Source organism: Varroa destructor, unplaced genomic scaffold (genome assembly GCF_002443255.2).
Source record: "Varroa destructor unplaced genomic scaffold, Vdes_3.0 BEIS01000001.1, whole genome shotgun sequence".
In the NCBI taxonomy this organism is placed as follows: Eukaryota; Metazoa; Arthropoda; class Arachnida; order Mesostigmata; family Varroidae; genus Varroa; species Varroa destructor.
This window is the reverse complement of record NW_019211454.1, coordinates 21271562-21283577: the sequence shown is the minus strand read 5'-3', so window position 1 is coordinate 21283577 and position 12016 is coordinate 21271562. Positions and strand designations below refer to the sequence as shown.

General features: G+C 39.5%; 2 protein-coding genes across 6 annotated transcripts in view; one reads left to right on the top strand and one right to left on the bottom strand.

The window, feature by feature from the left end:
• Dlic (dynein light intermediate chain) overlaps positions 1-12016 on the top strand; it is a 63974-nt gene that overhangs the window by 16669 nt on the left and 35289 nt on the right. For 3 of the 4 annotated variants that reach the window (XM_086992871.1, XM_086992861.1, XM_086992865.1), the window contains exons 12-14: positions 559-685; positions 935-7195; positions 7482-7740. In XM_086992871.1, coding sequence (XP_086848997.1) covers positions 559-685; positions 935-1122 — 315 coding nt within the window. In that variant the 3' untranslated portion in view covers positions 1123-7195; positions 7482-7740. Of the gene's footprint in view, positions 1-558; positions 686-934; positions 7196-7481; positions 7741-12016 lie in introns of those variants that run through there. The other variant, XM_086992875.1, reaches the window with a different exon arrangement.
• Positions 4171-12016, bottom strand: part of tyn (trynity) — a 67504-nt gene continuing 59658 nt past the window's right edge. For both annotated transcript variants that reach the window (XM_022788974.2, XM_086992850.1), the window contains 6 exons: positions 11427-11783; positions 10977-11147; positions 10206-10679; positions 9833-10000; positions 9462-9683; positions 4171-5973 (listed from right to left, as the gene is read on the bottom strand). In XM_022788974.2, the coding sequence (XP_022644709.1) occupies positions 5816-5973; positions 9462-9683; positions 9833-10000; positions 10206-10679; positions 10977-11147; positions 11427-11783 (1550 nt within the window). In that variant the 3' untranslated portion in view covers positions 4171-5815. The remainder of the gene's footprint in view (positions 5974-9461; positions 9684-9832; positions 10001-10205; positions 10680-10976; positions 11148-11426; positions 11784-12016) is intronic.

The following is a 12016-nucleotide window of genomic DNA, read 5'->3' as shown; positions in this document are numbered from 1 at the left end:
GGAGCGTTTTTCACCAATTTGTTTCTCTTCCAGCCAAGGCTAGAAGAGTACTTTCAATGACGAAATATTTGTAAGGCCACGTATGCCTAATTTTATCTTAGACAATTCAATTTACATGAGTACATGTCCCAGTTCTGCCACAGAAACGTTGAGCCTCTTCACTTTCAGGTTGGGGATGACATGTCGCGAAGAAGCACGTTACTTAAATAGAGGTCTGTTAAAAAGTTCTGCTTGCATGACGCACAAACCAGGTTAACCATTTTATCCTCCAAAAAAATTCGTCTGGCGTGTGTCATTAGTTCTGCTGTTTTTTTTTGTGTAACTGTTATGTTTTTGATTCTATCAAGACCTATTTCGTTGGAAAATCGGGGTTTCCTTGCTCTTCTACCTTGTTCGACCTATTACATAATATAGAGTTAAAACGTCAATGTTAACCTTTATTTTTCGTTTTTTTTTTCTGTGTTTTATTCAAAATCTTACGTGTTGGTAATGTTAACTGGGGTCGACTTGTTATGGTGTGTCCCCTGCGATCTGGTCGTGATGTTTGCGTCTGCGTAGGTGGAACCTGGCAAGGGTATCTCAATGTCGGGCAACGAGGGCGTCCTTCACAACTTCTTCAGCAGTCTTCTCAACAAGAAGTCTGGACCGCCAGCAACGTCGGCGTCATCTGTGCTTAGGACTCCGGGTGCGTGAATTACATAATGCTGAATTCGCCTTATCAGTAAGATTACTCTTAATTAGATCTGAAATAGTAACTCATTCGAAACCTCTCTCAGACACTGATTGAGGATAAACTAACGAACAATTAAAAAAAATTGCTTCAGCATCCTATCAAATTGGTGAAGTGAAAAAATAACTAATGGTTCTACGTACCAACCGTAGATGAGTCAGGTATAAACATACTGTTATATAATATTTCTAATTAAATTTGCAGATAAGCAGAGCAAACCAGATGCAGCCTCTGAGTTGGATCGGCTAACGCGCTCGCTATCAAGGCCCACGGCGGGCATCAATGGTTCGCTTTCCGAGGGAACGGGAAGCAACGCCTTGTCTTTGGATCATCCGAGTTCCACACCACCTATGCAGCATTCAGCAGCAACAGCGCACTCCTCAGATTCGTAGGACTCACTGGTAACCTTTTACCGGCGCCTCCCGAGAGTGCTACCTGTTTATAAACTGTTAACCGCCATTCTCAGCAACGCCATCAGTTAGTGCAGTTATAATTATGTGACCTTATTCCGATACTTGTTTAATTAGAGACTGCGCATGTTAAACAAACAACCGAGGTATCAGTAAATATGAGGGCTTTCGTAACGACATCAGAAGTAAAGGCTCTTCGAATCCTACCTGCACCAGCTGGGAAAAGAAGTGTAACAGTGGGCAGACGTATCAATCGCCAAAAAGTCGCCCTTTTAGGTGACGATAGCCTGTTTTGATATTTGATATTTTAGTGCCTCTATAGCTGTTGTTGCCTTTGAAAATACAAGCTTGAAGAACTTTTTTTGTCACTTGTGACCTGGTCGTGTTTAAAGGAACAGGAACAGGTATCTAGAAGCAACAGCAACACCAACAATGAACCCTTATCGCAACCGCCTCCGTCAACAACCTCAAATAGGATACTATCCATTGAATCACGACGAAGTTTCCCGGAGCTAGTGACTTGGTTAAGAAGTGTTTCATGTGAAATTTGTTGCGTTGGTAGTAGTAACAGGCCCAACAAGGGCAAAGCAAGCAGGCCAAAGCAAGAAACAAACTGACAGTTGGGTCATGATAATTTTTGAGTGATCCCGCGGTTTGAAGGGAGGGATTGTTACGCTTGCCACTGTTAGAGCCTTGCTGAACTGTGAAAGTGATAACTGACGACTCGGCGATGGGAGAATTGCCGTTGCCTTTGTCATATTTTACGGAGAAAAAATTATGCAAGTGAAAAAAGGGCTCATCGAGCAGTTCCAATCTCGAATATGCGCGACTAGGAAAAAATGTACACAATCCGCCAGAATTTCGTTTAGTGAAAGTAAGTTCGCAGTTGCCGAGGAAGACTTCGAAAGAAAAATACATTACGAGGTTTTATATAAAACATTTCCGGCGATCCCAATTCCGTTGGTGGCTCGTGGCGGCAGTAGCGGTAGTAGTTATGTAATAACGCGTTGGGGTTCGTAGGAGATATCATTACCATGATGCCCATGACGACGGGGCGTCAATCTTTAATGAGTAAAACTTCAAAATAATAGTGGATAATAAATTAATTATGATGCAGACAATGAAAGAACGCCAGAAACGAAGCAAATTTTAGGTGGTAGGCGATATCTAGAGACATTCGTATGCACACACATACATATATAAAAAAAAATGTATAAAACAAACAAACACAAGTGTCTCATCACGTGTATCATCATGCGTTAGGTCGATTGCTCTTCTCGTTAAGGAAAAGGAGAAGGGTGGAGACGGTACGGGCGATGATGCACAGTCTTCTCGCAGAGAGTAGCAATTATCAAGAATAACAACTTGAGCAGCAACAGCGGCAACACACGCACCCAAACGCACGCATACAGGTTACGTAGAACGCGGTAGGAGAAATGAGTGAGAGCGAACAGCTGCCGTCGACAAGACAGCTGCGGCAGTCATACCTAGTAATAGATAGTATTTAAGTAGTTGTGTGCTCTTAATTTCGCTTTGTCATCGCCACAGATGATAAGGATAATAGCTATAGAAGTGGTATAAGAGCACGAACTATATTCAAAATGACAGGATTGATTGATTAAAGCGATTGCTATTACTATAGTTATTGGGCGCTGAATTGGATTGAATCTCTGTTGGATTTTTTATACGGTGGTCTTTGGTGGCTCAGCTTTCGGTTTAATCAGCCAACAGTTTATATGTTTGGCAATATTCTTTACCTATTTTCACGGTATGATGGTACGGGTACTCTTCTCGAAGACAACCGAGGTTTCATAATAAATTCGATTGATATATACTGATAATTTCAGTGCATATATCTGCGGTTACATTATGATAGTCTATAAGAAACAAGATTATCGCTATGGCTATTCAAAGCTTTGTGATTCTTTTGTTTGAGTTTAGGAACAACCTCATCACGGCACAACTCGCTTCCATGACTTAGTGCAATCTGCGTTAGTTGACACCAAAAATAGTGCGAATTATTTCCCTCCGTCCGTCCACGACGAAAAAGCCAGAGCCCTTCCTCTGGGTCCAGAATCAACGTGGTTAGACGAACGCGTTATTCTGTTTATGATTTAAGGGACACCCTATTGTTAACAAGGTAGTAGTCGAGTTAATTAACTACTATGCAATATTTAATAACGCGTTTCTTATCGGCTTAAAATGTACTGACTAATAGTTTCTTAAATATTTACAGGACTCGTAAAATTTTTACTAGTTTGTAGATTGGCTTATAAAATTTGTCAGTGGGGTTACTGTTCTACTTATTATTGAATTGATGAAGTGCCCAGCGAAGTGTGCGAGGTGCGGTCCACTAAGAGCTCACGACGCACAAAAACATTTTATTCGCAGTTTATGGCGGCGTTCATTACAACAATATGTCAAAGGATGATTGGTCGTGACGGTAAGCTATTTAACCTAAAAAAACTAATAATAACGCAAGCAAAAGGAAAAAATAACTAGAGCTAACCGTTTCCGTATCTAGAGTACACATGTCACTGTAAATAAAATTACAAAAGAAAACATTTTTGAATGAAGAATCCATGTATTCAGTATATGATTATAATTAGTAGTGAGGAGATACGCACTTCAATAGGTAAGCGTTGGCCATATATGCTAAAAGCTAAGGTGACGATAATTTAGCATATATGCAACAGACTTGCTATCCGAGATGGCTCTAACGTTACAATTTCACAGTGAAAGCCAAGTATCGAATCTAGGTTTTGAACTTCGTAGCGTAAGTAAATGATCACTTTTGTGATTATGTATTTTCATGACTGTCTGTAGTTTTATTAAATAGTAAAATATATAGACAGGCGGGGCGTTATATTTTGATCGATGTCTCCTGTGCGTTACTGTTCAGTAGATGAGGTAAAAATGGCAGGTTATAATTAAAACGATACAGGGGTAAATTATTGATCTTATTAGATATCGCGGTTCATATCGATCCCGTTCACCAGAAGCACTAATAACTTAAAGATTTCGAAGATGTTTACGTAATAAATTAAGTTTATTTGTATAGCTGTCATATTTACAGTGTAATTTATTGGATTATTTACATGTCCCTCACACGCTCTACATTTTACTAATATCTATGATCGAATGATTCACAACGTTACATTACCTTAATCTTGATTTACTATCTGCTTCCTTGTTCGGTCAGTAAGAAATGTTTAGAGCTCGTCATTATTGGGTTCATGCAACGTATACGGCCGACAAGCACAGTTAAATCACTCGGTACGACATAACCACTTCATAATTTAAAGATCACATTGTCATTTGATTTTCAATAATTATCTTCACAGTCATGCTCATCACTGTCCGTTATGTTCAGATTAAATTTGATTTAGGGCGCTTATGGTTTCCGCAACACTTTAGGTTTGTTAGTTTCTCAAAAGTTAAGGAGAATCACAAACTTGGTAGATTAGCTCAAACTGAAATTGAAAGCACTGGTATATACAATCTACGATAAAAATTGGAAAGGGCGATTAGAGTTTTCGACAATCATTTCTATTGATGCTAGCATCAACACTCATCTGTAGTATTTTAGCGAAACGAAGAACAAAATTTACTCAGTAAATATTAATGAAACGGTTCGAAGCAGTGTATAGCTCACACTTACAATTTTCTAAATTCTGTCTGCGACTTATGAAAATACATTGAATGAGGTCTATAGATACATATAAATTGCCGTCCAGATTATAAAGGTGCTGAATATAAATTACATATTTGATTGTGCAATTATTTTAAATAAATAGATGACCAGCTATGTAACATGGTCACTGTTCCCCTGATAAATAATTCAAATAAATAGTATACTAGAGAACAATCGTACTATGATTTGTGTACTATAGCTATTATTCTATTAAAACTATATATAATAAATACAGCAGCATCGTATTTGCCAGTTGGTGTCGTTCTGTTAGAAGTTTAGCAGAAAATCTACATGTTGTCAGAATCGTATTAGCGAATATGCAAGTCACTACGTTAGATAACAGTTTGTGTTTCAAAAAAGGCTTCGCTCGTGCCATTTGTCTATCGTGGAAAATTTTTCCGAAAATTTCGAAGCATTGTCGCCGTCTGGCCGATAGCCATATCCGCCCACATTGTGTTTTCGATCGCCTCGGAATAAACACAGAATTGATCAGTTTCCAACTCGAGACAAAGCGACCGCTATTCATGATACTTTCCGTTTGCTAAACCCTGCTCATTGTAGCCTGCCCTTTAGGAATTACCATAATCTTCTGAATAATTTGCATAAATACTCTGTCAGACAATAGTCATACCGTTACTCAGGACTGGATCATTTTACGACATGCTACAATATCGATACTGCCTGAGCACCAGTTGCGTAGATCCGATACAGAATTCGGGGCGTCGTATCAGAGACTGCTTACGTAGCATGAGCAAAGTAACCATTCTAGTTAATTTTAACTACTTTATGCATTACCCATTGAATATTACGTAATGCGCGTTTTGCTTTTCTGTCTGGAAGAGGAAGATATGAAGAGAACGTCTGCGGCGGCATTTTCACTATCTGCCAATTTATCCGGTTCTGTATTTGTTGATATATACGAAATATTTGCATTTGCCTTCCGTTGTAGCACTCAACCCCCGGATAGTCGGAGAACGCCTTCTACGAGTAATGCTTAGGGGTTATACGCCGTTGACTAAGAAAGTACGCTACCGTGGCGACGTAACTGACGAGCATTGCCGATGTGGTGATTGTGAGAACGTACAACGATGTACGGGAAGCACACTGGTTGTCATCCAATACATGACTCTCGAGTAGAACTGTAAAGCAAACATTTATTAACAATCACATACTTCGTCATGTATTATTGTACATACGTTTTCGATCTCTATTGATGAAAATCATTCGTTCGTACCTTCATTATGAATCAGTGGTTGGTATTTCTTATTTCTAGGCTAAAACGACCCTTCTTGGCTGTTTTTTTGGGCAGTAAATGGTCTTAATCCCGCTCGCTCGAAGCGATTTTCCTTGCACCGTTTTTGAGGCCAGTATTTCTCACGAGTCTCTGCCATTTACTAGCCGATTATATAGAAATAGGATGTTGTTTGTTGTAGGATTAAAACCTATAATAGGGTTTGGACACTTTTTTAGTGCTGGCTGATTAGATGAACAACAGATTAGATTGAGCCTGTTGTCACGTTGACACACATAAGGCCGATCGACGCCTTGCATATATGATAACGCTACGAGATTATTTGATATGTTTCAATTGTAACGTATAAACTCAGTTATCACGACGTCCCTGAAGTTTAAATATTTTATTTTATTTAATGTGCTTTCCGGTCATTTGTGTTTAAACGTAAAAAATAACAGAACACGATTTTGAAATAAATCTGATTTGAATCGGCGTCATGAAAAGGCTGGATGGCTTAAATCGTTGCTTTTAGAAGAAGTTGTTTATCTAAAGGAAGAACAGTTGCGAATCTAAAAGGAGGTCTTTAGTTCAGAATTTAAATGCTACAGAGATCTAACTCATTAAGCTACGCTAAACTAAACCATACCTTTATTGTTCGTCTTTCTCAAGAAATCGTTATTGCCGAAGGTGACTACAGATAAAATGGCCCCTAACGCCAAAAATGTTTGCCATGACAAAGTAACCAACGTGCGCTATAACGGAAGGGTCAACTTCGACTTTGAATTAGTGCTTTATGATTGTTAATTTACATTTTAGCTTGAACACTGCACAAAGCTTCTCCGTTCTTTTTACAATACACTGTTCACTCAGGAACTCGCTCTTTTCCTTTTACAGGTCTCACAATCCCTAGTGACTGTCTACGAAATTACTCTGTTCCAAAACGTAGGCCAGCTAGAATATATTTGTGCCGGTTAATGCAGCAAATGCGCACAACACGCGCCGGTACTCGGTAAACAGATTCATTGGAAATTCAGAACACGGATCCCAACGTATATCGAAATGATTGGCGGCATTCGAAATTACTAATGTCCTGCTGACCATCTCACAATTCGGCAGGCTTTCTTGTTGTAAGTTTATAGCAGACATGAATGGTTTTCACAATTACAGACTCCTACTATTATTACAGCCTATTTCTGTACTTCTAAGCAGACAGGTGACCGCCAGAGCAAGCATATTGGGTAAACGATAAGCACAAATAAAAGACAACTTTTGAGCCCACATTTACTCCTTTCGACCATCGCTTCACCCCTAAAACACCGTAGATTCCAGACGTTCCAAACCTTCTAATTTTCTGCTGATTCGTCTGCATAATTTGCCAGTGACTCATTCAGTGGACGTTTTGCTTCTTTGCAGAAGAGCGGGGTGTTTTTCGCTTTCTATTTTTTTGTTATTGCGCGTATCCGCGAAGCTCTGCAGCTACATTTATCTGTTTCTGCTGTGGTTCGCGCCCAATTATGCTTAAAGTTACACGGCGAACAACAAGTGCTTATCCACACCAGGAGACCAAAAGCAAGCAGTAGCGGTGCCGCAACGGAACGAGCAAATGGCCCTGGTGGCAAGGGACGCAACCATCAATCGTATCCATTGCCCAGCTAGTGTTCGTTATCTGTGTGTGAGTATTTCAGCCCCATCAAAAATTGGGCAGAGCAAACGGTGATGATGATGATGATGATTATAATAATGTCCAACTATAGCTATTTCTGGCGTTGAGGATCTGCCGTGGTGTGGAGCGCCCGTTCGTTTTCCGTTCGTTTCCTCACCTCTTTGCACCTCAGCACATTCGTTCGAAACGTATAAAAATCTCCCAACAGCTATTGCAATTATATATCAACTATTATTGTAATACGGATATTATTGCTTTACTATACTGTGGAAAACTAGACAAATGGTAATGACTATCACACAGATATTTATCACACAGAGAGACAGTAACATCGAGAAGGCAGTGTCACTGGTCGTGCGAGAAACAAATATCTTCTGACTAAATAGGAAGGAAGACTTTTTTTTTTACCGTTTAGCATTCTTCTCTATTCCCAATTTTGGACAATGATTGTTTACACCTGAGCATCTTCTATGCAAAGAAATCAAAAGTCATTTTTTTTAATATTTTGAATAATGTATATTTTCTTTGACACCACTGACAATGTGTCTACATCTCTCAAAAAACTCGCAGCCAACAGTTAGCTAAAAAAAATAAGTCATAGCTAAAGTTCGAGTTCTCTGTGCAAAAAGAACCAAAGGCTATTTTAATATATGTTGTCACCGCAAAAACGTGCAGCTTCGTTGCAGTTTTGAAAGATGCATTATCGTATAGATTGTTCCAGCAAAAGCGGAAAATTTGAATTCCAAATGATATACATGCCATTTTTGCTGTAATACTATAATACCTACATGATGAACCTATGTAAAAATTATCTATAGAACACAACATTTGGTACGCATTTCTTAGTTGTGCTGACACATTTACGTTCTTTTGACAAAATCTTCAATGATGATTCTTCTAAACCTGAGTGGCCGTGGATTTGTTAGCACAATGCTTTTTGCTGTGAAGAACCCCAGAGAGGCAAGTCTAAATGTTTTGAGTTTTTTTTTTTTCTGAAATCGCATTAGGCGGCTGGTTTCAAGCTGAAAACGAAATGTGTCCACGCCCGGATTCGAACCCAAACCATCCAGATCTCAGGGAAAGTTCAATGGTGATATACCATGATCTAGATCACCAATTCCGATCGCCCAGACGGGACTTTACATAATCAAGAAATGCTTTGTGCAATATTGTCATTATTTCGCGTGAAGTGCAGCAAATGGAACTGTTTTGTTAGAACTACAGATTTTCAAAGTGGCCAATGATGCCTTCGCCCCCAAAATTCGCACCAAACGGTAACAGGCTTGGCATATGTCTTCCCTCGGGAATCACATGTGAATCACTTCAAATGGGACTGCCCTACTTGTTTACGAAGCCATTAATATGGAAATAAGTTTTATCACAAAACACAATTTTTTCGAAAAACTCACGATTTACTACTTATTGTTCTATTACACAATTGACGAACTATTTTTATTAGATGTGCTGTTCTGTACATAATTCTCGCACGTCTATTTTCTGACGAAATCAGAATTTCTAGCATTGGATAAAGAAAAAATAATTTTTTACCTGGAATTTAAATGTTACGCTATTATTGGACCATCCTATATACGGGTGCAGCACTATAGTAGTCATTAAATAAGCAATTCTTGCCAAATATGTTACATATTCTAATAAAACCTCTGTCTAATCAATGGTGACCAGGTAGCATGTTTATCTAACAGATTCACCTGATGTATAATTTAACTAACCTTCTTCACGATGCTGAGTCTGAGAGCTATGAGCAGGTGTTGGATCATCCTGCAAATCGAGAACAACAATTTCTTGGCTCAGCGTCATTTCTTCCTTGTCATCAAATGACGCTGATCTTCTGCGCCTCCCCCAGGAAGGTTTGCCAGTGGTGCCGCACTCGACAGGATCGCACTTTCCGATACAGTACTTAACGTTGCATTGGAATATCACTCCATACGATTCTGCAATAACAGCAGTTCACAGGGCCATGATTCTAAGTAAATTTTTTATAAGGTATCTTCCTTAGGCCGATAAGCAGCTGATGGGTCTGGAGATATTTTATACTCGGTGAGTACCAAGGTTGAGCAATGGTCTGTTTGAGTAAACTTGCCTGTAAAGCGGAAAGCCTCGTAGTTTGACTCCAAAGCGGTATCGACCTGTCGGAAGCGGGGGAAAATGGCCGGATCAACGGGACAACCCCGGTCATCGATGATCTCAAATGTACTTCGAGCGTCTTTCGCCATTGCTACGCAGCTACGGGCGAAAATGCCGTAGGGTGCTGCAAAAATGTCGAAGGTAGAAGCTATTATAGTTTAACCGCTTTTAGCAAATCCAGAAATCTTACATTTCGTTAATATTCATAAACTTTAACAACAATAGTGTAGGCTAGAGGTTGTTCACTTAGGATAGAAACAACTAGCTTTTCGACTTCGTTCTCTTTTTGGCTTTTACATGTCCTGTATTATAGTATTTAGTCAACTTACTGTTTCCTGGAATCTCAATCTTAAAAGTAAGTTTATCTCCTATCCGGACAGTGGTGGCTTCATTTCCGTCAACGCCAAATATCATTATACGTGGAACAGGTGCTTCCGGGGAAGCCGTGATTTGCTGGGCAAGTCCATTGTCAGGGTCGCGCATATCGATATCAGAAACGGGCATCATGCCAAACGAGATATTTTTCGATGATGTCTCGTAGGTACACCGTACATTATAGACCTTATCCGCTTTAGTGAGTACAACGTTGTGATGCTGAAGTACCACAGTGTTGCTATACACTCCGCCCATTGACTGAGTATTACACTCCTGACCAGCAAGAGGTAGATCGAGCTTGAAATTTTGCCCATTCTTTACGGCAGTGTTACATGTCTCCGAACGTCCCATAGCATAGATCCGTCCGTGGAAAGGCCTACTTGTCTTCACATCTACAACGATCTTCTGGTCGGTGCATTGTATCGACACTGAAAAAGTACAGTGAGTATTAGTTAACGTTAATTTTTTATCACTTCACAAGAAGAGTGAAAATTCTGGATGCTCGACTTTGCTCAGTTTGGTGATTAGAACATCCTGTCACGCATTAGTCCAAATAATGTAGGAGAACCAACATACAAACTGTAAAGATCTTTATCTGGTAAAAATTAGCTTCAACTACTGCTATATAAAAAAGATTTTTAATTCTACAACGATTCCAAGCAATTTTTTAGAAATATATAAATGTAAGGAGCATGTTGATCTTTGTGATTGTGACGTAAAGTTACCATCATAGCAGACTCCGTAGGAATCGCAGGCCCCATCTTCGTATCCTTCCTTAGTTAATCCTTGCAGGCTTTGACTCGTTGCGGGTTGTTTTGTGGTAGATTTTTGTTCTGTCTTGGAGGTTGTCAAGCCTGGCCTCTTTGTTACGGCGGCAAACTTACTTAGGCTGTCATCTAAATAGGATTTTCAATGTTATGCATTAGGGCAATGGTTTTTTCTCAATACACATTTAAATTGCTAGATGCCGCTTCAGGTAACTGAAAAATGTGTTGCGATCTTTATGTTCTATTTTTTTATAAGTTAGCAAAAGTGCCTGCAGACTTGTAGTATAGGTGTATAAACCGATAAAGACCGACCTGATCGTTCATTTTTAATAATTGTGCAAATCGGCTAACTGCGGCATAACATAATATGATGCCTAATACGATTTGTAAAATTCAACTTTTTCTTACTTCCGGAATTGCTGGCACAATGGGCTTCCATATAGAAACCGACGGTTTCGCCAGTATCGAGCAATGGAAGCTGCGAACTCATTGATTTAAATATTTGCGCTCCATCAGGAAACATAACATGATCAACGTGGTATAGCGAGCAGCTACTCTGTCCAATAGATTCGGTCGGTTTAAAAAGTACTGAGCGACAGAGAAAGTCGCGATCCATTGTACAAGCCCGAAGACATTCGGATTTTGATGACACGAGCAGTTCTTTATCGGGATAATAGTTAAGGTCGACGTAATGCGTAATGATGTCTTGTGATGGGCCCAGTTTTGCGATATCATACGTTCGTACACCTGAACAGACCTGATCAACTGTAAGACGACAAACATCGGTCGCGAAATATCATAATTATAGTTAAAAAGGCTAGAGCGGAAAACCCAAAGTAATTAAGGGATGACAGATCGCACGTTTTGTTGCATACATATACAAATCGGGTGCTTCTTTACAGTGGCTACAATTGTTATTTACGATAAAAAAAATAACTGCAACGATTCTTTCCGCGCCACTTCTTGTGAGATCGGAAGTAAGTTCCAACACATAGTTC